This window comes from Macaca fascicularis, chromosome 12, assembly GCF_037993035.2.
Source record: "Macaca fascicularis isolate 582-1 chromosome 12, T2T-MFA8v1.1".
In the NCBI taxonomy this organism is placed as follows: domain Eukaryota; kingdom Metazoa; phylum Chordata; class Mammalia; order Primates; family Cercopithecidae; genus Macaca; species Macaca fascicularis.
The window spans coordinates 64,565,586-64,591,751 of NC_088386.1; the positions used below are offsets into that span (position 1 = coordinate 64,565,586).

General features: G+C 36.1%; 1 protein-coding gene and 1 long non-coding RNA gene across 9 annotated transcripts in view; one reads left to right on the forward strand and one right to left on the reverse strand.

Moving 5' to 3' along the window:
* Window positions 1-26,166, reverse strand: part of ABCB11 (ATP binding cassette subfamily B member 11) — a 112,738-nt gene that overhangs the window by 77,300 nt on the left and 9,272 nt on the right. For 3 of the 8 annotated variants that reach the window (XM_015432329.4, XM_074009390.1, XM_074009391.1), the window contains exons 2-5: window positions 21,168-21,270; window positions 19,876-19,897; window positions 17,398-17,449; window positions 16,368-16,606 (exon numbers count right to left, since the gene is read on the reverse strand). In XM_015432329.4, the coding sequence (XP_015287815.2) occupies window positions 16,368-16,606; window positions 17,398-17,449; window positions 19,876-19,897; window positions 21,168-21,243 (389 nt within the window). In that variant the 5' untranslated portion in view covers window positions 21,244-21,270. Of the gene's footprint in view, window positions 1-16,367; window positions 16,635-17,397; window positions 17,450-19,875; window positions 21,271-26,166 lie in introns of those variants that run through there. The other 5 variants (XM_074009388.1, XM_045367203.3, XM_065525618.2 and 2 more) reach the window with 5 other exon arrangements.
* LOC135966545 (uncharacterized) lies at window positions 16,669-19,760 on the forward strand. Its single transcript, XR_010579909.1, has 2 exons — window positions 16,669-17,057; window positions 19,645-19,760. It is a non-coding gene; the product is annotated as an uncharacterized lncRNA (long non-coding RNA).

The following is a 26,166-nucleotide window of genomic DNA, read 5'->3' on the forward strand; positions in this document are numbered from 1 at the left end:
TATGTATAGTTGTGTGGCAATTAAAATTATAAATAATAAATAACTTTACTTAAATTTCCTGTGGAGTCTTTATTCTATAAGCACTTTAAGCAGAAGTGATGAAGTGACTGTCATTAAAAATGCCAGTTTACAAACATATGTGGATTAAGGGTGTTGGGCACTGGCCCAGCTCTGGGATTTTCTGGTACAAAATTCAGGAGAATTCTATCACTGCTGGATGGTGCAGATAAAGATATTGCAGTTTATCACGCTTTTCAGCCCTGTCACTGAAATGAGTGGTTAACTCATTTTTATTTTATTCTGGGAAGAAGAGGTGATTAAGGCATTAGAGAACTTGATAATATTTCTGGAACAACAGAACAAACCTATCGGAAAAACTGACAGGAAGGAAAAGAGCAGGCCTGGCTTTGCTCCCTTGACTACACACCAAGGTATTTATTGTCTGAATGGTGGGAACACTTGTCATCATAAAACCCCAGGAAGGATTCTATAAAGTATGCAGGTGATTTGGACCACAGAATGGCATTTTTTTTAACAGCAAAAACTGACATGAATCTAATTGAACGAATTAAGATTCCCCATTTGTTGAATAACAAAGACTCATTTGTTGAATAGCAAAGAAGGGAGAGAGATGACAATTAGAGGAAAGGATAAGAGATGTTTTACAAATTATTATGATATGAGGACTTATTTTGCTTTTTTTTTTTTCTTTTTACCTTGTTTTGGAAACTTTTTATCTTTTCTTTTGTTTTACCTTGTTTTGTCATTCAATTTACACATCAAGCTTACAGATTAACTAAAGCCGTATCTTGCAAATACCTTGTAAAACTGTAGGACAATATCACACCCAAGATATTGACACTGATACAATCAAGATCAGGACGTTCTCATCATCTCAAGGCCCCCTCATATTGTCCTTTTACACCTCCACATGCTTCTCTCCAATCCCCACATCCTCCTTAGCCCCAGCTACAACCAATCTGTTCTCCTTTGCTGTAATTTTGTCATTTCAAGAATGTTATATAAATGGAATCATACAATGTAGAACCTTTTGGGGTTGGCTTTTTTCCACTCAGCATAATTCTTTCAAGTTTCATCATTAACAGCTCATTCCCATTTATTAAGGAGGATTCCATATAATATAGATGTCTCACAGTTTGTTTAACCACTCATCCTTTGGAGGATATCTGGGCTGTTTCCAATTTTTATCTATTAGAAATTAAGCAGCTATAAACATTTGTGTATAGGTTTTTATGTGAGCATAAGTTTTCATTTCTCTGGAATAAATCCCCAAGAGTAGAAATGCTGGGTCATATGGTAGTTGAGTGTTTAGATTTTTTTTTTAATTACCAAACTGTTTTCCAGGATAGCTATGACATGGTTTGAATGGCATGAGTGATTGTATGAGTGATCCAGTTCTTCCACATCCTCATCAACATTTAGGGTTATCACTATTTTTAATTTTAGCCATTCCGATAAATCTATGGTAATAGCTTATTTTGATTTAATTTGCATTTCTCTATTGATGCTGTTTAACAGATTTCATGTGCTCATTTGCTGTCTTATATCCTTACTTTTGGCTTTTTCCCATCTTTGAACTGAAATTTGCTATTATTTTAACACTGAGTTTTGAGAACTCTTTTTTTAAATTGTTTAATTCCTACAACTTTTATTTTTTCACAATTTGAAAAAGATTCACTTTTTCTTTCTATTTTATATGGCATGCATAAAACAATGAGTAATGTTCATATAATGCCTTAGAGCACCCTTCCCCACAGGTCCCAAGCCAACTAGGAAGGCCCAAAACAAATTCGTAAACTTTCTTTTTTTTTTTTAATTATACTTTAAGTTCTAGGGTACATGTGCACAATGTGCAGGTTTGTCACATATGTCTACATGTGCCATGTTGGTGTGCTGCACCCATTAACTCGTCATTTACATTAGGTATATCTCCTAATGCTATACTTCCCCTGTCCTCTCACTCCACAACAGGTCCCGGTGTGTGATGTTCCCCTTCCTGTGTCCAAGTGATCTCATTGTTCAGTTCCCACCTATGAGTGAGAACATGCAGTGTTTGGTTTTCTGTTCTTGTGATAGTTCCCTGAGAATGATGGTTTCCAGCTGCATCCATGTCCCTACAAAGGACACGAACTCATCCTTTTTTATGGCTGCATGGTATTCCATAGTGTATATGTGCCACATTTTCTTAATCCAGTCTGTCATTGATGGACATTTGGGTTGGTTCCGAGTCTTTGCTATTGTGAATAGTGCCGCAATAAACATACGTGTGCATGTGTCTTTGTAGCAGCATTTGTAATCCTTTGGGTATATACCCAGTAATGGGATGGCTAGGTCAAATGGTATTTCTAGTTCAAGATCCTTGAGGAATTGCCACACTGTCTTCCACAATGGTTGAACTAGTTTACAGTCCCACCAACAGTGTAAAAGTGTTCCTATTTCTCCACATCCTCTCTAGCACCTGTTGTTTCCTAACTTTTTAATGATTGCCATTCTAACTGGTGTGAGATAGTATCTCATTGTGGTTTTGATTTGCATTTCTCTGATGGCCAGTGATGATGAGCGTTTTTTCATATGCCTGCTGGTTGCATAACAGAATTCTTTAAATATTCTGGATCCCAGTCCTTTTTTGGATACATAAGTTGCAAATATGTTCTCCCAGTCAGTAGCTTGTCTTTTCTTTCTCTTAACAGGATCTTTTACAAAGTTTTTTAATTTTTTTGAAGTCTAATTTATCACATTTTCCCTTTATGAATTGTGCTTTTGGTGTAATTTACATGCTCTGTCCAACCCTAGAACAAGAAAATGGTCTCTTCCATATTTTTCTAAAAGTTTAGTTTTATTTGTTACATATAAGCCCATGATTCATTTGAGCTAACTTTTGTGTAATTTCATTTTTTTTTTTTTTTTTGCCTACGGATGTCCAATTGCTCCACAAACATTTGATTAAAAGCTTATCTTTCCCCCACTGAATTGTTTTTCCACTTTTGTCAAAAAATCAATTGGACATATTTGTGTGGGTCTGTTTCTGGGTTCTCCATTGTGTTCCATTGATCTATATATCTAACCTCTGTCAATGCCACACAGCCTTGACTGCATTAGCTATATAATATGTCTTGAAATTGGGTAGATTGATTCTTCTCACTTTATTATTCTTTTTCAAATTTGTTTTAGCTATTCCAGTTTTTTTTTACATTTTCATAAACATTTTAAGGTAATCTTTTCCATATCTACAAAAAAGTCTTCCTTAGGTTTTGATATATTAGGGCTTAAATATGTCATTTTATTTCTTGTTTTCTATTTGTTCTCTCTGTTATTTCCGTGTTTGTTTTCTCTTACCTTCTGATGGGCTGCTTGAGCATTTTCTTAGAATTCAATTTTGATTTATCTATAGTGTTTTTAAGTGTCTCTCTTTGTAAAGCTTTTTTAGTGGTTGCTCTAGGAGATACATTATAGATACATCACTTTTCACCGTCTACTAATGTTGTCATTTTACCAATTCAAGTGAAATATATAAAGATTACCTCCCATTACATACCTCTACTCTTCTTTGTTAATAATATAAGTGTCTTAACTATTTCCAGATTAAACACACATCAGACAGTGTCATAATAGGATCATATCAGTGTTAGAGTTTCTACCATAAAACATAATTTAGAAAGCTCAAGAGAAGGAAGGTCTATTGCATGTATTCATAGTTTTGTTACTACGCACTTCCTTCCTGATGTCTAGGACTTCTTTTATTTTTTCCTTTCTACTTAAAGAACTTTTCTTAGCCATTTTTTTGGGGTAAGTCAGCTGGCAACAAATTCTCTTGATTTATGTCATCTGAAAATGTCTTGATTTCCCCTTCCATGAGGGTAGTGGTAATGTTTTGACTCTGTCACCCCAACCCCAGCAGGTAAGAGGAGAGGTGCCTTATTATAGTGGGGATGATTCAGGCCTCCCACATATTCTCTATGGACACTGTGGGGGTGGGTGAGGGGGTGGCACAAGAGGGGCTCATTACCACCTAGCAAGTGTGGAAAAGTCTATGCTCCCAACTCAACATTTGCTGGCATGGGTGAGAGTGAGGCCACCATTTTCTTCTGTGGTGTTTGTCTGGAGTAGAGCAATTATTGCTTAAAAGTTTTCTACTAGGCTTTCTCTTTCTGACCCACTATCTAGAAAAAGCAGGATTTTGTTGGGTCTTTTTGGTCTGCACTCATTGGGGTTTCCAGTTTGCCAGCTTTTCCAACACTCAATCTAGTACACATTAGGCATAAGATACCCAGGGAACTAATCAACATGTTATTACTTGGTTCCTGAAGCTCTAGCCAGTTGACCTTTTTTCCTCCACTTTTCAGAATGTTATGTTTGTTTTATATGTAATGGATTAAACAATACAATCAAAAGACAGAGATTGTCAGATTGCATAAAAAAACAAGATCCAACTATGTGCTGTCTACAGGAGACACACTTTAGATCCAAAGATACTAACAGGTTGAAACAAAAAGATAGAAAGAAAAATCATTTCAAAAAGTAACCATAAGAAACCAAGAGTGGCTATACTAATATCAGACAAAATAGACTTTAAAAACTTGTTACTAGAGATACAAATCATTTTATAAAGATAAAAGGGTCAATCCATCATGAAAGATAACATTTATGAAGATATATGTACCAGAAAAAGAGCCCCCAAAACACATGAAGCAAAGTCTGACATTTGAAGGAAGATACAGATATTTCAGCAATAATAGTCAGAAATTTCAATTACACACTTTTAAATATTGGAGAGAACAAATAGGCAGAATATCAAGAGGAAGAGAAGACTTGAAATCAGTATAAACCAACTAGACCCAACAGAGATCTTTGGAATACTCCATCCAGTAGCAGCAGAATACACATTCCTCTCAAGTGCATATGAAACATTTTCCAAGGCAGACACATGCTAGGTCATAAAATAAACTTCAATAAGTTTAAAAGAATTAAAATCATATAAAATATATTCTCTGGCTATGATGGAGTGAAACTTGAAATTAATAATGAAAATACTTGGGAATTTCACAAACATATGGAATCAAAATAATACACTCAGAAATAACCAATGGGTCAAAAAAATCACAAGAGAAACTACAAAATACTTTGAGATAAATGAAAATGAAAACGCAACATTAAAATACTTACAGGATGCAGCTAAAGCAATTCTTAGAAGGAAATTTGTAGTTTTAATGGTCTGTGTTAAACAAAATCTTAAATCAATAACTCAACATCTCACTTTAAGACACTGGAGATAAAAGGACAAACTAAGACTAAAATAAGCAGAAGGAAAGAAATAGTAAAGATTAGAGTGGAAATAAATGAAGTAGAGATTAGAAAAACAATAGAGAAAATACAGAACAATAGAAAAACAATAGAGAAAATAAAAAGGACCAAATCTGGTTCTTCAAAAAGATAAACAAAAACAACAAATCTTTAGCTAGACTGACCAAAAAGAGAGTAGACTCAAATAACTAAAATCAGAAATGAAAAGAAACATTGCTATTGACCTTACAGTAATAAAAAAATAAACAAATACTTTGGACATTTATATGCCCATCTATTAGATAACTGAGATGAAATGGACAAATTTCTAAAAAGTACAAACTACTGAAACCAACTAAAAAAAAGAAATAGGAAAAAAATGGGCAAAAGACCTAAATAGAAATTTCTCAAAAGAAGACATACAAATGGCCAACAGGTATTTTAAAAGATGCTAAACACCACTGATTATCAGGGAAATGCAAATCAAAACCATGAGATATCTCCTCACACCTATTAGAATGGCTATTATGAAAAAAGAAGGACAATATCAAGTGCTGGCAAGAATGTGGAAAAAAGGGAACCCTTGTACACTGTTGGTGGGAATGTAAATTAGTACAGCCATTATGCAAAAATGTATGTAGCTTCCTCAAAAAGTTAGAAATAGAACTGCTATATAACCTAGCAATCCTATACTGGGTATATATCCAAGGAAAATGAAACCAATATATCAAAAAGATATCTACACTCCCATGCACACTGCAGCATTATTCACAATAGCCACCTATGGGTCCGTCAACAAATGAATTAAGAAAATGTGGTACATATAGACAATGGAATATTATTCAGCCTTTTAAAAAAATCCTGTCTTTTGCAACAGCACAGATGCACCTCGAGTATATCATGTTAACTGAAGTAAGCCAGGCACAGAAAGACAAATACAATGTAATCTCACTTAAATGTGACATCTGAAAAATTTGAATTCATAGAAGTAGAGAGTAATATGGTAGTTACCAAGGGCTAAAGGTGGGGAGATTGGGGAGATGGTTAAAAAATACAAAATTTCAATTAGGAGGAATAAGTTCAAGAAATCTACTGGGCTGACTATAGTTAGTAACAACGTTTTGTATGCTTGAAAATTACTGAAAGAGTAGATTTTTATTATTTTTTTATTTTATAATGTATTTTTTATTATTTTTAAAAATTTTTAATTTTTATTTCAGTAGGTTTTTTAGGAACAGGTGGTGTTGGGTTACATGAATAAGTTCTTTGGTGATGATTTCTGAGATTTTAGAATGATGCACCCATCATCCAAGCAGTGTACACTGCACCCAATGTGTAGTCTTTTATTCCTGTCCACCCACCCTTTCCTCCAAGTCCCCAAAGTCCAGTGTAACATTCTCATGCCTTTGTGTCCTCACAGCTTAGCTCCTGCATATGAGTGAGAACATACATCGTTTAGTTTTCCATTTCTGAGTTACTTCACTTAGAATAATACTCTCGGCCAGGCACGGTGGCTCACACCGGTAATCCCAACACTTTGGGAGGCCGAGGCGGGTGGATCACAAGGTCAGGAGATCGAGACCATCCTGGCTAACACGGTGAAACCCTGTCTCTACTAAAAATACAAAAAATTAGCTGAGTGTGGTGGCATGTGCCTGTAGTCCCAGCTACTTGGGAGGCTGAGGCAGGAGGATGGCATGAATCTGGGAGGCAGAGCTTGCAGTGAGCCGAAATCGTGCCACTGAGTTCCAGCCTGGGCAACAGAGCAAGACTCTATCTCAAAAAAAAAAAAAAAGAATAATAGTTTCCGATTCCATCCAGGCTGCTGTGAATGCCATTATTGCATTCCTTTTTATGGCTGAGTAGTATTCCATGGTGTGTGTATATAAATATATACGCATATATATGTGTGTGTGTATATGTGTGTGTGTGTGTATATATATGTGTGTATATGTGTGTGTGTGTGTGTATATATATATAAAACATTTTCCTTATCCATTCGTTGATTGATGGGCATTTGGTTGTACTACTTTACATTCCCACCGATGGTGTAAAAGTGTTCCTTTTTCACCACATCCATGCCAACATCTATTCTTTTTTGATTTTTTGATTGTAGCCATTGTTACAGGAGTGAGATGATAACACATTGTGGTTTTGATTTGCATTTCCCTGATTTGCTTGGTAGTGGCAAATTCCCTCAGCATTTGTTTGTCTGGAAAAGACTATATCTTTCCTTCATTTATGAAGTTAAGTTTCACTGGATACAAAATTCTTGGCTGATAACTATTTTGTTTAATGAGGCTAAAAATAGCACCCCAATCCCTTCTAGCTTGTAGGGTTTCTGCAGAGAAATCTGTCGTTATTCTGATAGGTTTTCCTTTATAGGTTACCTGGTGCTTTTGCCTCACAGCTCTTAAGATTCTTTCCTTCATCTTGACTTTAGATACTCTGATGACTACATGCCTAGGCAACGATCTTTTTGCAGTGAATTTCCCAGGTGTTCTTTGAGCTTCTTATATTTGGATGTCTACATCTCTAGACAAGAGATCTTCCTCCAGCAAGGCCAGGGAAGTTTTCCTTGATTATTCCTTCAGACATATTTTCCAAACTTTTAGATTTCTCTTCTTCCTCGACAACACCAATTATTCTTAGGTTTGGTCATTTAACACAGTCCCAAACTTCTTGGAAGCTTTGTTCATTGTTTAAATTCTTTTTTCTTTGTCTTTGATGGATTGAGATAATTTGAAACCTGTGTCTTCAAACTCTGAAGTTCTTTCTTCTGTTTATTCGATTCTATTGCTGAGACCTTCCAGTACATTTTGCATTTCTCTAAGTGTGTCCTTGACTTCCAGAAGTTGTGGTTGTTTTTTATTTATGCTATCTATTTAACTGAAGAATTTTCCTTTCATATCCTGTATCATGTTTTTTATTTCCTTCAGTTGGACTTAACTTTTCTCTGGTGCCTCCTTGATTAGCTTAATAATCAACCTTCTAAATTCTTTTTCTGGCAATTCAGAGATTTCATCTTGGTTTAGATCCATTGCTGGTAAGCTGGTATGATCTTTCGGGGGTGTTACAGAACCTTGTTTTGTCATATTACCAAAATTGCTTTTCTGGTTCTTTCTCATTTGGTTAGACTATGTCAGAGGGAAGATCTGGGATTCATAGGCTCTGTTCAGATTCCTTCATCTCATGGCGTGCTCCCTTGATGTGGTGTTCTCTCTCTTCCCCTATGAATGGGGCTTCCAGTGAGCCAAACTGTAGCGATTGTTTCTGCTCTTCTGGGTCTAGTCACCTAGCAGAGTTACCAGGCTCTGGGCTGGTACTGGCGAGTATCTGCAAAGAGTCCTGTGATGTGATCTGTCTTCAGTTCTTGGAGCTGTGGATACCAGCACCTGCTCCTGGTGGAGGCAGCAGGGGAGTGAAGTGGGCTCCGTGAGGGTCCTCTGTTGTGTTTTTGTTTAGTGCGTTGGTTTTGTGTTGGTTGGCCTCTAGCTAGGAGGTGGCACTTTCAAGAGTGCATCAGCTATAGTCCTATAGGGAGAATGCAAACTTGCCCTCAGGACACCTGGTTAAGTATTCAGGTTTCCCAAGCAGTGGGCAGGGCCACAGAGTTCCCAAGAGAATTGGGCCTTTGTCTTTGGCTACCAGGGCAGGTAGAGAAAGACCACTAGGTAGGGGCAGGGATAGGCGCGTCTGAGCTCAGCCCCTCCTTGGGCGGGGCTTGCTGCAGCTGCTGTGGGGAATGGGGGTGTGGTTCCCAGTTCAATGGAGTTATGTTCCCAGGAGGATTATGGCTGCCTCTGCTAAGTCATAGAGGTCACCAGGGAAGTGGGGGAAAGCTGGCAGTCACAGGCCTTACCCTGCTCCCACTCAGCCCACAGTACTAGAGGCTAGTCTCACACCCACCGTGCCCCCAACAACAGCACTGAATCTATTTCCAGGCAACCGGTGACCAGGGCTGAAAATTTGCCCCAGACCACAAGCCTTCCCATTGAGAAAGCAAGCAGACTCACAGTTTTTTTTGGCATCCCAGGAAGCCTAAAGCCAAGAGTAGATTTTTAGCGTCCTTGCAACAAAAAAAGATAAGTGTGTGAGGTAGTGAATATGTTAAATAGCTCAATTTAGCCACTCCACAATGTATACATATTTCAAAACATCATGCGGCACACCATAAATATATATAATTTTTATTTGCCAAATTAAAAAAAATTTAAAGAAATAGAAAATCTGAGTGGACCTATAACAACTAAAGAGATTGAATCAGCAATCAAAAACTTTCAACAACAAAAAGTCTAAGATGAGATGACTTCACTGAAGAATTCTACAAAACATTTAGAGAACTAATACCAATTCTTCACAAACTCTTCAAAAAATAGAATGGAAGGGAATACTGCCAAACTATCAGGTCAGAATTATCTGATACCAAAAGTAGACAAAGACATTATAAGAAAAGAAAACTGTTATATATTATATCTTTTATTAATATAGACACAAAAATCTTCACTAAATACAAACAAGTTGAATCCTGCAGCACAGTAAAATGATTACTCATTATTACCCGGTGGGATTTATTCAAGGAGTGCAAAGGTAATTCAACATATGAAAATACATTGATGTAACATACCGTATCAGTATTATAATGGGCAAAACTGCATGATCATCTTAATAGATGTAGATGAAGCACATGACTAAATTCATGACTTAATGGTTAGAACGTTCTACAAACTAGGATTAGAAGGGAACTTCCTCAACATAATAAAGGACGCTTACGAAAAAGTCATAGCTAATGTCATACTTAATGGTGAAAGACTAAACGCTTACCCCCTAAGATAGGAATAAGACAGGCATGTGTTCTCTCACCACTTGTACTCAACATTGTACTGGAGGTTTGGGCCAAAACAATTAGGCAATAAAATAAAATAAAAAAGGCAGCTAGATTGGAAAGGAAAATGTATAGTTATTTTTATTTGCAGATGATACGGTCTTGTATAAAAAATCCTAAAGAACCCACTAAAACCTATTGAACTCATAAGTAGTTCAGCTAGGTTTAGGATAAAAGATCAATATACAAAAAAAAAAAAAATTGTATTTTGCTATAGTAGCAATGGGCAAACTGAAAAGAAAATTAAGAAAAAAATTCCATTAATGATAACATCAAAAATAATAAAATACCTAGCAATCAGTTTAACAGAAAATTGCAAAATATTCTGAAAACTATAAAACCTTGCTGAAATAAATTAAAACAGACTCAAATAAGTGGATCATGAATCAGAAGACTTAATATTGTTAAGACGGAAATATTCCTTAAATTGATCTACAGATTCAATGTAATTCCTAGCATTCTAGCTGACTTCTTTGCAGAAGTTAAACAATTTATATGAAAATCCAAGAGACCCAGAATAGAGAATCCCTAGTAGCAGACTTACACTTCTTGATTTCAAAACTTACTATAAAGCTACAGTAATCAAAACAGTGTGTTACTGGCATGTGGATGTGTAGGTCAATGGAATAGCATTAAGAGTTCACAAATAAACCCTCTTAATTACAGTAAATTGATTTTGATAAGGATTCTGAGATTATTCAATAGGGAAAAAATAGTTTTTCCAACAAATGGTGCTGGAACAACTGGCTATTCATGCAGATAGGAATCAATTTGGACCCCTAATTCACCCTAATTTACTCAAAGTAGATCATAGACTAACCATAAGAGTGTATGAGTTTACTCTCACGCTGCTATAAAGAAATACTTCTGACTGGGTAACTTATAAAGAAAAGAGGTTTAATTGGGTCATAATTCTGCAGGCTGTACAGGAAGCATTAGAGCATCTGCTCAGTTTCTGGGAAGGCCTTAGGAATCTCACACTTATGGTGGAAGATGAAGGGGAAACTGGCACTTCGCATGGTCAGAGCCATTAAAAGAAAACAAGTGTAATGTTCATGACCTTGGCTTTGGCAATGGTTTCTTAGATATGACATCAATTCAGAAGCAACAAAAGAATAAACTAGACATCACCATAATTAAACACTTTAGTGGTTCAAAGATAATTATCAAGACTTTGGATTTGGCAATGGTTTCTTAGATATGACACCAATTCAGAAGCAACAAAAGAACAAACTAGACATCACCAAAATTAAACACCTTAGTGTTTCAAAGATAATTATCAAGAAGTTAGAAAGACACCCAAAGAATGAGAAAAATTGTTTGCAAATTGTATCTCTGATAAGGAACTTACATCTATAATATATAAAGAATTCCTACAACTCAATAATCAATAGACATATATCCCAGTTTTAAAAGGGGCTGAATACATATTTTGTTATATTATTTATTTCCAAATAAAAGATCTGAATAGATATTTTTCTGAAGAAGATGTGCAAATGGCCAAAAAGCACCTAAAAAGAAGCCAACATCACTAGTCCTCAGAGAAATGCAAATCAAAACCACAAAGAGATTCCACTTTGTGTTCCCTAGGATGGCTATTGTATTGGTTTCCTATGACTGCTGTAACAATTATCACAATTAAAACAAGAGAAATGGATCCCCTCACATGCCCAAAATCAGCTTCGCTGGGTGGAAATCAAGGTGCTGACTAGGCTGTGTTCCCTCCTAAGGCTCTAAGGGAGAAATTTCTCCTTGCTTCTTCCAGCTCTTGACAGCTGCTGGCACTCATCGGCTGTGGCAATGTCATTTCATTCTTTTTTTCTGTAGTCACCTTGCCTCTACTCTTCTCTCTACAGGCAAATCCCCCTCTGCCTTCTTCTTAGCAACTGTCCCTTTTAAGAACACACATGACTGCATTTAGGGCCCACCTGGATAATCCAGGATAGTCTCCCCCATCTCGATATCCTTTACTGAATCACATCTGCATAGACCCTTTTCCCATACAAGGTAACATTCACAGATTCTAGGGATAAGGACCGGGATATCTTTGGGGGTCATTATTCTGTCTAGGAGTGATATCATGGATACTAAATAACAAATGCTGTTGAGGATGTGGAGAAATTAGAACCCTCATACACTGTTAGCAGAAATGTAAATGGTGCAGTCACTGTGGAAAATAGTCTGGTAGTTCCTAGAATAGTTAAACATAGAGTTACCATGTGATACAACAATTCCACTCTTAGGCACGTACCCAAGAGAAATGGAAACATGTTCACACAAAAATCTGTATACAAATGTTCACAGCAGAATTATTTGTAATAGCTCAAAAGTGGGAACAATCCAAATGTCCATCAACTGATGAACAGATACATAACATGGATTATATCCATGTAATTAAATATTATTTAGCAATAAAAAGAAAATATTGATTCATGCTACAAGTGGATGAACTGCAAAAAACATATGCTTAAGTTAAAGAAGCCAATCTCAAAGGATCACATATTATATGATATTATTAATATACATGTCCAGAATAGGCAAATCTACAGTCAGAAAGCAGATTAGTGGTTGCCTAGGGATAGGGAGGAGGATGAGGTACTAGAAAGTGATGGCCGAGGGGCAAGGGGTTTCTTTTTTTAGTAATGAAAATGTTCTGAAATTGACAGTGGCAGTGAATGCACAACTCTGTAAATATAAATATACTAAAAAACATCTAATTGTACACTTCAAGTGGGTGAATTTTATGGTATGTGAATTGTATCTCAATAAAGCTGTTATAAAATTATATAGCCTAAACTGTCTAGCTTGAAAATAGTGCTTGCTTATACAAACTGAATATACATTTCAGTCTATATTCTTAGACTGAAATCCAAGTGAAAGGACAGGCCTAGATTTCTGCATTGATTTATCTGTATGAAAGGAAGCGAAAACTTGAGCTCCCCAATGCCCACAGTAGTAATCAGCCTCCAAAGGGCCCCTAAAATTCTCATCTCTCAGCATTCACACTTGTTTAGACTCCTCCCAAACTATACCAGGGTTGGTTTCTGTGACTCATAGAATATGGCAGAAATTATGGTATGTCTCTTTCATAATTAAGTTACATGAGACTTTGTGGCTTCCATTTGAGTGTTTAAACTTTAATTGGATAAACGAAAATAAAACGAAATTGCAATTGTGGTATTTTAACTTCCTATTCCTTCATCTGCTTTCATTTTTTTTATCTTATTATTTAACTGTTCTGACCAGAAATTCTGATAAGTTAATCAAGAGACCTGACGCTCTGTAATCCTTATCAGTGTAATTCACTGACAACCATCTGGAAGGCTTTAACTTAAAAATTCCATCCAATAGATTACAATTGACACATGGAAACCAATATAATAAAAGAGTAAAACCAGCTCCTGTCACTACACATACATGCTTTTGTTGCTAAAATTATTGGGTTGTCTTGTATATTCTAAGACTAATATATCTATTATAATAAAAGGAGAAACTGTACCTTTAATGATACACTTTTTCCATGAAAAAAACTTGCAAATAGTTTGGGTGACTTTGGAGGTATATAAACTACTTACAAGTAGGAAAATGTCCTCTCTCTTCTCCTCTGCCCCACCCAAGTCCATATTCACAGTGATCTTACCACATAACAGCTAAACAAACATGTTATTCAGAAGACAAATAGTATTCATGTCAATGATCATAATAACTCACAATGAAAGTATTTAACTCATCAAGGAGTTCCTAGTAAAGACATGCCTAGAAAGGTATAGTCCATACAATTTCAGCTATCTGTATGAATTTTTTTAAAAAAAGAAAAGGACAAATGTCCATTCACATTTGGTATCATGTGAATTCAGCCAAAGCCAATGGACTTCGGAAAGCTTCAGTTCATATTCTTTGCTGGCCTTCGGGTATGTGATCCAGTAACAATGAAGACAGTGAGTAATGAGTGGCCACTAGAGAATTCCTTTTTAATAGATGGCCAGGATGCAAATGTTGAAAGTAGATTCATTCTTTAATTCATTAGACAAATATTCATAAGCACCTAGTATCATGTATATGCCTCAAATTTTGACCCCTCCAACATTTATTTCCAAATTTTAAGGCATAATAAGATATACTTGAGGACTTTTTCCTCAAAACTTATCTTCATAAGTTTGGGTCAATTTACATCACACATAGGTCTGAATGCAGTTTTTTTCTCAAAGGGGAGAATGATTAATTTTATGTTTTGCGGTCAAACCCCTCTGTAAAAAGCAGTTCACTTCTGTCCTCCAACATAAATGAAGGATTTCAAAGACTTTCGTTGAACTCAGTCTCTCTTTTATACAAATTGCTCTGAGTTTTTCAAATGAAAAGAAACTTCCAATTTTAGAAAAGAAACGTACATATTTAGACATTAGGGAACTTATATAGAATGAGTAGACTTGTTGTTTATAAAGAATAATTCACATTGTATATTATCCTGTGTTTTCTATCAGGTACCTCCAAGTCTGTCACTACATATTTTTTAAATGATCATTAACTGAATGATGGCTTACTAGGCTTAAGCTTCACAAAGATAGGGATCATGACTCCTGGTTTTTCTGAGATGGGATCTCATTCTGTCACCCACGCGATCACAGGCAACTGCAGCCACAAACACCCAGGCCCAAATGATCTTCCCATCTCAGCTTCTCAAGTAGCTGGGATGACAGGTGCATACCACAAAGCCAAGCTATTTTTAAAAACTTTTTTTGTAGAGACAGGGTCTCACTATGTTGCCCAGGCTTGTCTCGAACTTCTGGGCTCAAACGATCCTCCTGTCTCACCCTCCCAAAGTGTCACAATTATAGGCATGAGCCACCATGCCTGGCTGGGACCATACTCTTAAGACAACTGTGTCCTTGATGCTTTCATGAGTTCCTGGTATGCAGTTGATGTTTAAAAAATTTTTGGTTGAATGAGTAAATGAATGAAAGACTCTAAGAGAGATAATATTATGGAAGAGTGTCAATGATTTTGAAGGACTCATTCATAGTCTGGAATCAAACCTATAGAAAATTTCAAAAATGAAGGTGAAAACTATAAATTCCTTTGAGGGAGCCATTCCTAGTGTCTTTCTAGCCAAGATGTGCCCCACCCTTCATTCTTGAACCTGAATATGTGGGTTCGTACGTGCAAATAAGCTTGTTCTGAACTTGAGGCAGCATGAGGCACACTGCAAAGTCCATGCTATGACAATGAGTCAGTCCTGAGTACATGATGGATTCACTGATTACAAGGTGGCCTGTCAGGCTTATCACAAAGAGAACAGTAGCATAGTGACTGTGTCTGTGTGAGTTCTGGCTACTTCTGCATGGTTGCCTCTGATCACAGCACTGCACCAGTTTTCTCACGCCTGTAATCTCAGCACTTTGGGAAGCCGAGGCAGGCAGATCACCTGAAGAGACTGAGACCAGCCTGGCCAAAATGGTGAAACCCCGTCTCTACTAAAAATACAAAACTTAGCTGGGCGTAGTGGCAAATGCCTGTAATACCAGCTACTCAGGAGGCTGAGACATGAGAATCGCTTGAACCCAGGAGGCGGAGGCTGCAGTGAGCCAAGATCACACTACTGTACTCCAGCCTGGGTGAAAGAGGAGACTCCATCAAAAAAAAAAAAAAAAAAAAAGAAGAAGAAGAAGAAGAAAACACACTCAACTATTGGTTAGACTAGTATCCCCTACTCCAAGTAATGCAGTATGTTCATGAAATTCCCATTACAAATGGAAGGGTTAGGATCAAGTGGATCACCAGCCACAGCCACAGCCACAAAGCTAAGGGGCAGAGGGGAGTTAGTGGGGCAGTAAAAAAAGAACTCTTAGAGATGATACTCAAGTAAAATTCATGGGTCACCTCCCTAGTGGCGTTAAGTATTGGTGTTATCAAGCTCAAGCCTATACTCAATGAAGTGGTTACAATTTACCGATGTATTTGATGAGTGACTTTCAATCCTGTTTCTGTTAAGATTTTAAAACATAGTAAGATAGAAGGAAACTTGAGGCAGTGTAATTTCTGGAAATATGGGTAAACTCATGTTTCTATTCTCTTTGTGTTAGATACCACTCCAGTTCAGTCAGTAAAATCCCCTCTATATATCTTGAATTACAATTTAAGATATGAGCAAAAAAAAGTGAAAAATAAAGAAAAAACAACCTACCCACAACGTGTTCCATTTGTCATGGTCTGGTTGAGGGAGCTGTTAGTCCATACGATGGTGTTATTCACACATGCTTTTCCTGGAATCTGGAGTTCTTGTAATTCAATGTCATAGTCAATAAAAACATCTGTCATTGTGCCAAAAATGAGCAGCACGCCTGGCTGGGCTATTCCATGGAGAAACGCACACAAACTTCCCACAAACATCAGCCAAATGTCAGTTGATGAAGAAAACCGAAACTTGAAAAACAAAGGGTTCAGAGATCATCTATGGGTGAAAAGCGGAAGAGGTAGGAGGACTATTTAATTTTAGTTACTAGATTCCGATGAATAGTACTCAACACCAAATTTCATGGGAATCATCTTAATTGAGCAGCAGGTTCGTACTAATTATATTGAAATAAATGGCATGGTACATCAATTATCTAAAACATTAGACTCTTAATTGTTAGATCATGTTATAAATTTCCTGGTCTCTGAATTCATTCTGTTTATTTCAGGAGCTGACTTTAGTTTTTAGCTACTCATCTACAACTCAAGGGGAAAATAATCACTATCAGTGATGCCACTGACAAGTAGATAAACTGTGTGGGGCATTCAGCAACAGTATAAATTGTTTTGTACAACTGATAGTGACAATGAAGAGTGCCGGTTTAAGCCTAGAAATGCCTCCATCCTGAGCAAATTTGGGGTAAATACCTATACTATGAAATTTCTAAAGATTTGTCATAAGAATAAATATATATAATGTGATTGTTGTGATGACTTTCCTTACAAATATGATAACCATGGGCTGAGTGATAATTTTCCAAGACATTTTTCTGATCTATTGGACAGGATTTGTATGTTTTATGAGCAACATATTTCTAATAGTTATTCAGCATGTTATCACATCGGCAAAGCCTATGACTGAAAAAGTGATCACTGAAGTTAAAAACCTACCAATATGACTAAAGATTTAACACTTCTTTCATGATCTAAACAATTTATAGTTGCACAGTCACTGCCATAAATCAACACAGTTTTATTACCAATTGAAAGAAGCCAACTCGAATGCCATCACCTTTCTTCTCATCTTGTAACCTGAGGAGAAAAACATAGGGATTTAAAGACCATCCTTTCCAACACAATGGGAAATTATCCCTAGGTGGTGATTTTATGAGTTATTCTTTAGTAAGAAAGAAAATCCTCACTGGCTGGGAAATTCTGGCCAAGCCTGATATCTTAAACACAAGCTTTATTCTTCTAGATTTACCTCTTCTAGAGATTTCAGTATAGCTCAATCTCAGGTTTACTAGCGATTCACAGAGAGGAACACCTGAGAGGTATGGAGAGAAAGTAAAAAGTCCTCTATACTCCCAGTTATACCAACAAATAACTTTTTGCCCTCAGTCATGACCCTCAATCTATTTGTGACTGCATTTCCTCATGGGGAAGCTGAAGTTGTTGGATTAGCTAATTTTAAAGTTTCCTCACACTCAAAAAGTTTACAACTACCTTAAATAATGTTGATATGATGAAAAATTCAAGAACATGCCCATACTTTTCATAGAATCATATTTCCTTAATATTTCTCATTCATTTCATTTCCCATAAGGCCATGTTTAACCTGTATTTGACCTCTTCAACTTCGGGGATCTTGACTTAACCTGAGTCACCCAGTCCATGAATACACCCTGGACCTTGCTGTCACCAGGAACTACTGTCTGACATGTGTAACTCCTTGGCATTCTGTGACTGCCCATGTATTTCATTTTCTCACTTCTTTCCTCCTTCCACACCTATTCATCAACCTCACTTGAGCCGTGCAGTCCCTTAAATCCTTCATTTCCTTCCATTGCTAAACCCCATTAAGATTTTTCTTCCTTCCCCATGCAGCCAAGGTCCCTCTGCCAGGCATTTGAACCACACTCTCACCATCATCGTCAATTATTATCTCTACATCATCCTTGTAAACTTCATCCTGCATCCATCCAGCTGTTTGCCCTCTTCTGCTTAAGCCAGGCTGCTGGGCCTGCTGAACACAACCTTACCACCTTGTGAATGGATACCAAGACAGGCAGAGTCTAGTACTCAGCTGCCCTAAGCTTCCCTTCTGGCCCAGAAAAGAATCCCAATTTTTTTCTGAGACTCCCCACGGTCTGGCCCTTAGCTCTCTGACCTCATCTCCTCCAACTATATTCTAGTTCTCAACACCCCACTCTCCTGGCCTCTTGCTGACCTTTGTCCATGCCCAGCTGTTCCCACCTCTGGGTGCGGGCACCTGCTAGTCCCTCTCCCCAGATGCATTTTCTTTAGGTAACCATAGGGACAGCTCCACTACCCCCGCTAGACCTTCCTTCAAAAGTCACCTACTCAACAGAGTCTTCCCTGGCCAAAGTCTTTAAAATTTCAACCCCACCCCCCACATACCATTTCATAGCTCCATTTCCATGTTTATTTTTCCTTCTCAGAAAGAAAGTGATAGATTATCACTAGCTACCATGCTATACATTTGATTTATTTACAGTGTTTATTATATCTCCCTCACTAAAAGGTAAACTCCTCAAGGGCAGACACTTTTGCCTATTTTGTTCTTTTCTGTACCTTCTGTACCCTCAGCACCTACAATAGTGTCTGATACCAAATAGACACTCAATTAATATTTGCAAAATGAATGAATTAATGGAGTGAATGTGTGCTCTCCAGCTCAACATGCAATGCACACTTCATTCCTCTACAGATCGCTCCCGTTCCTCTCAGCAGCTCTGGCAAACTTTTGCTGTGTTCTTCTCATTCCACGCTCACCTCCTCTAAAAACAAAACAACTCATTCAACTTCCTACTCATCCTCTCCTTGCCATTCATCTACATCCACACCCATTTTTAAAATTTCCCACCCAATAAGAAATATGTGGTTCTCAGAGGCCCAGGCTGACCTGACCACTACCAGCCCAAAGCTAATCTTACCACTCCCACTCCCTCCCTCTGCTGTGAATTACTTAAAATTTCTAAAATACCTTTAACCCTTCCCTTTCCACCACCTCCACTTCAGGAACTTACCTGATGTCTCACTTCTGTCTTCTAAATTAGACCTCATCTAATCCTGCCTTCATACCAGACTGTGATTAGCTTATATTTGTTCTATATGAGAATTCAAAATCTTTAGCTAAAGAGAAATATGCAATAATAACACTTTAGGTTTCTACTCTTTGCCTGTGGCAAGAATTTGGGGTTTAGGGACCTCCCCAATGCCCATGAAATTATACTTGTTGTTCAACTTTTCTTCTTCCCTCTTAGGTCAGGAGTTCTGTGCCATTCCTGAATACACGAGGGAGATTTGGACTCAATCCAGAAGCGATTTTCCAAAAGGTTTTAAAAATCAAGTTATAGTAATGTTTTAAAGAGAAAAAGAATGGATTATATATATAATTTTATATGAAGTGCAATGTGCATGAAAATATTCTCTGCTTTGTGCCGTTGATATGAATATTATGGAGTTATTCTAGAAAAGATGCTGCAGTCACTTACCTTGATTTCTTATCATTATTATCTGTCAGAAAAAAAATCAGTGCAAAAAAGCAGTTAATAATAATGACAAAATGCAATACAGTCATTAAGAAATTTGCTCTGGAAAAATATTCCTATAAATTACCTTTATTCATGGAATATTACCAAATGATTATTGGCCTTTTCTTTTTTCCTGCTCACGTTCTCTCTCTCTCTCTCTCTCTACATGCACACACACGCACACACACACGAAGACACTCATTAGGGTCCAGGAGTGCTGCTACGTTTACTCATTTACAGACTTTTCTTCAGGACATGAAATATTTGCACCATCTGAATATCAAACAGACAGCAACATTTCTAAATTAGCTGAAGAAGATCTGACTTTTTGAACTACAAAATAAAATTGATATTTATTTATTGTTTTATTGTTTGGTTCTTTAAAAGCGTCAGAATTTATCTGTTTAAAATATAGACCACAAATTAACAATAAGATGTTAATAACAAGATGTCATTGACACTTCTACACCAGTAGAAACCATAGGATTGAGACACATACTGTTTTCCCCAGTGTAGGTCAGAACAGATGCAGGGCAGGAGGTGAAAGTCGGGGGTTATAGCGAGGGGTGTAAGGAAGCCACTCGGGAGTTTTGTCATCCAACACTATCATGCCTCTTTACTCTTATTAAAGTAAAGAGGCATGATAATGTTGACAGATGGCAATATCCTGGGCTTGGTAATCAAACACAACAGTTTGATTAGAATTATGGTTCCATTAATTTTACTCATGTGACCCTTGCCAAGTTTCAAAAACATATCCGAGTCTCAATTTTGTCATCTGTAAAATATAAAATCATAGGGTTAGAAAACAACAGCTTAGAACCATCTGAGCCCAAGACATCCCAGGTGCTAGTGCTACAGGCCCCTCCACATGATCTCATTCTGGTCTGCAGAGTCTGGGCACAGCTCTTCCTAAGGAAGAGCACTTACTAAATTATGATTAATAATAACAATACAGGAATAAAGTTAGTCATAACAGCCACTGCTGGAACAACCTTACTCTACCTAGGAAAGGGGTTGGTGAGGGATGCTTTCATTTACCCACACTTGGTGTGTTCTTACCTAGTGCTTTCAGATAGTACGTTATGTGGCTTCTAGGGAGAGCCACAGAGTTGTGTGTAAGGATCACACCCAATGATAGTTCTACCTACTGTTGCTGAATATTTTCTGCTCCTTGAGACTTCACCAACTTGTCCCACCTTTGTTCTCGCCTCTCCTTGTACAAGATGCAGTGAGAGAAAAAAGTCACTTACATGATTTATCTGACTCAAAACCACCATTCTCCTCTCCAAATTTCTTTACACTTCGAAGAATTACTGGGTCAGACATGGTAATTGCAATCTGCAGGCAACAAACCTATAAAATAAAAGAATCATTGCAATTATTATCTTTTCTTTCTTCTTTAACCAAAGTAGCCAAATGAAAAAAACAATTTGGTTCAAGAAATAATCTTCACTAATCAATCTCAGACAAAAGCAGGTTTTTAAATTGGTTAATAACTCCCTGAAAGAACCTGATTATCAGGAAAGATAAGCTACAGCCATTGATGAAGGTTTTCTCTAGTTATTACATGGATGGTTGTTTTCTATAGCTTAATTATAGGAAAGATAAACCAAAACCATTGATCAATTTTCCTCTCGTTGTTGGATGGGTGGTTATACTTTATGCTTATCTGTGCTTTATTTATTTTTAATGAGAAAACGTGAAAACTATGAGAAAGGCAAACCAACTGGTGATATTCTTGAGTTGCTGTAGTTGATGAATAACACCCACATACTGTTGGGTAACCTTCAGTGTTCTTTTGTAAATGCAACCTCAAGATAAGGTGAGTCGAGCTTGGCTCAAAGGAACAGAAAGGAGACATTGTCTAAATAAAATGTAAATGTCAACAGAGTCATGGTTAGTCTTATTCACAGTGGAAAAATCAGTTTATAGAGGGCACAGGCAGAGAATTCCAGGATATAGACGCTAGATTCAGCATGAAGTTTATGCTTCACTAACTTTCTCTGCTTCAAATATATAGCAATGATGGATAACATGTTTTTAAAGAGATACAGTTGGACTCAAGCAAATAAAAATAAACATCTTCAGGAACCAGAAATGGCAGAGAAGCACCAAAGAGTAAACAGAGCACAGAAGCAGCTGGTATTTCCCCCTCAGGGTCTGGATGCAGACGAGTGTGAGAGTTTAGCTCCTGAGAGGACTGTAAGTGCCCCAAATCAAACAGGGAGCTAGAGACCATCTCTTTGCTTGGAGCCAGAGGAGCTAATGTGGGTCTCTTGCACTGCTGAGAAGACCCTGAGGAAACTCCTGCCCAGCATTGAAGCAGCTATTCCTTATGATGAAATGCAGACCCATGGAGGTTACAGGAGGAGACAGTGATATATATTATATACATATATACACACATGTACAAATAAGAGAGAGGAAGGGGGAATTGTGAAAAACTGAACTCACCTAATTGGAATCCCAGAAGCAGAGAGTGGAGAATGACAGAAGTGTAACAATTAAAGAGATAATTACTAAGAATTTTCCAGAAGCAATAACCTGATTCTTCAAATTAACAGTAGGCTCCAATAATTGATTGGAATAAACATCAGTCAAAACTTAAATACATTATCTAGAAATGTCCCTCAGTATATGCAGGAGATTGGTTCTAGCACTCTCACATATACCAAAATCTGCATATACCAAAATCCAGGTATACACGAGTCCCGCAGTTGGCTTGCAGAACTTGAGCACAGGAAAAGTTGGCTCTCCATATCCACTGGTTTTGCATCCTGAGAATACTGTATTTTTCACTGAGATTGGTTGGAAACAATCCCCATATAAGTGGACCTGCACAGTTCAAACCTGTGTTGTTCAAGAATCAAACTGTAGTAAAGCATCAAGAATAAACAAAATCCATCCTAAACACTGTAAAAGGGGAAAATGCATTATCCAAATATAAAGAACAGACTGACAGAAGTTTTCTCATCAGCAATAGAGGCTAGAAAACAGTGGAGTAAAGTCTTCAAAGTGATGAGGGAAAAAGTAATCTTTATCCTAGAATTTTATACTGAGCCAAAAAATCATTCAGCATCTTTCCAAACATTCAAAGTCAAGAGAGTTGCCACTTACGGACCTGCATAAAACAACAACTAGAGGATGTGCCTTAGCCAGAAGGAGTATCCAGAAGGGAGCCGTGAAAGAGAGAAACAAGGGTGAGCACAAGAGTTAACAAAATATGTCAGGACGGCCAATCAAATATTGATACCAAGTATAACCTTTTATATTTCAAAAGAGCATAATTAAAACTCTACACAATAGTGTAGATACGAGTGTATCTTGAACACAAGATAAGGTGTTCAATATGCAGATAAAGTATGTTAGGTTCATTGTCATGACAATCTAAGGACATTGTTTTACAATTATAATTGAATATATATTTATACTATTATAATTAAATATATATTTATACTATTATAATTAAATATATATTTGATTAAATGAAATGAAATTGCCAATATTTAACCATTTTTTAATTACAAGGTTCAACTAATATCTGAACAAAGTTCAACCAATATCTGCAAATTTTAAGAAAAAGCAATGAAAAAGTACCAGTAAAATCCATAGCTTCTAAATAAGCACGGATTGAAAACTGAGTATGTAGAAAACTTCATCAATCCAACAAAAGTTAAAAAAAACTAAAGAAACTTTAAAAAGCATAACAAACAGAAAATATAAACGAAGGTTATTGAAAATAGTACAAATGGTTCAGTAATTATGGTAAATGTATGTAGATTGAAGTACTGATACATACTACACAGATGAACCTCAAAATCATGCTACATGAAAGAAGACAGTCTCAAAAGATCACATACTGTATGATTCTATTTACATGAAATGTCCAAGATAGGCATATCTGTAGAGACAGAAAATAAATAAGTAGTTGCCTAATACGGGGGTAGGGGTAGGGGTGGGAGGGGAATGAGGAGTGACTGGTAACAGATTTCTTTTGGGGATGAAGAAAATGTTCTAAAGTTAGAATATGGTGATGGTCGCACAACTCTGTTAATATACTGAAAACCATTGAATACTTTAAATAAGTGAACTCTATGATATGTAAATTATACCCTCAAAAAGTTGTTTTTTTAAAAAAAGACAGGTCAGTTTATGGAATTTTTTAAAGTCCAAACATATACTTTTTTTTTTTCTTTTTGAAACGGAGTGTTGCTCTGTTGCCCAGGCTGGAGTACAGTGGCATGATCTCGGCTCACTGCAACCTCCACCTCCTGGGTTCATGTGATTCTCCTGCCTCAGCCTCCCAAGTAGCTGGGATTACAGGTGTGCACCACCATGCCTGGATAATTTTTGTATTTTTAGTAGAGATGGGGTTTCACCATATCGGCCAGGCTGGTCTCAAACTCCTGGCCTCAGATGATCCATCTGCCTCAGCCTCCCAAAATGCTGAGATTACAGGCGTGAGACATCACACCCAGCCAATCCAGACACATACTTATTATAAAAGAAATAATTTATAAAATCATAAAAATGGTCAAAAATTAAAGGATGAAAAGGATATGTCATACAAATACTGATTTCTCAAAGCTGTTATGTTAATGTCAGAAAAATAGAATTCATGCTCAAAACAATAATGGATATAATAAAGGACATGTAATAATTAAAAGTACAATCCAGCTAGAAGACAAATCAATTATTGGACTGTATATACCCAGCAACCTAACACAACATAACCTGCAATTGTAATGAAAAATTTAAACATACCTTTATTAGAAACTGATAAACAGACAAAAAATTAGAAAACATAAAAGCTTTTAAAATAAAAAATAAGTAATTTTATATAATTTACTATATAAAATCTGTTTTTCTTAAAATTTGGTTGGACATTGTTCACATATTAGTTGAACTTTCTAAGTAAAAAAAGATTAAATATTGGCAATTTCATTTGATTTAACAAAATATATATTTAATTATAATCGTAACACAATGTCCATAGATTTTCATGACAAATTTCATTACTATGGAACCTGTAACCAAGACATTTTTCAATTACATTTGGCACTTTTTAAAAACTTACCCATTAATAAGCCATCAAAAATGTCAACAAATAAAAAACTATGTATTTCTTTATAGTGTTGTTATTCTTAAGAGTGTATATTCTGACAATGCAATTAAATAAATACTAAAAAATTAAACACTAGTAAAACACACATATAATCAGTCAAATTGTGTGTGTGTTACAAACTTTAAAATACATATTCATATAACTATGGGTTAAGGATGAAATCACGACAGAAATAGAAAATATTTAAAACATAGTGATAAAAATATATAAAATCTTGTGGGCTACAGCTAAAGAGATACTTCAAGATTTATTTATAAAGATAAATGCATTTTGTTTTTTAAGAGATTAATAAATGAATTTGTTCTAATCAAGAACCCGTAAAAATGCAAGATTTATAAGATAGAAAACAATATAAAATGAAAAACAGTGGAAAGGATATATCAATTCAAAAGTTGTTTTTTGAAATAACTAAAAACACGCAAGTCAATAAGACTGTTGAAGAAAAGAGATATAAATCACAAATACTAATAGAAAATGGGAAAGATAAAATAAATAAAGTTTTAAATCATAAGCAAATACTATGAGTAATTTTATGGTAGTAAATTTGAAAACCAGGTTAAGATTAATTTTCTAGAAAAATATGAGTTATCAAAATTTGTTGACAAAGGAATAGAAAACTTAAAAAGTAATGGCTATTAAAATATTGGTTCAATATTCAAAAGTCTCCCACCTCAACAAACAACAGGGCTAGATAATGTTACAGGCAAATTTTACTACAACTTCAAACAGTAGATAATTCTAATCTTATGCAAATGGTTTTGGTGAAAATAAAAACAGGAAAAGCTATCCAAATCATTTTATAAAGCAAGTATAATCTTGACATCAAAACAAAAAGGGATAAAAATAGGCTTATAATTACTTCTGAAAACAGATTTTAAAATGATAAATAAAATATGTTAAATGTAATTCAGCAGTTTATGAAAAAAAATGAAATAATGTTGATCCCAGGAATGCAATGACTATTTAAGGTTAAAAAATAATCATTTTCATAGATGCAAAAAGTATTCAGTAAAAAATCATTATCCATTCCCGAGTTTTGAAAATCCATAAAATTTAAAAAATCATTATTTTGCAACCCTAATGAATAAATTTGGGTTAACGATCAGCAGTGAATACTAAAACTG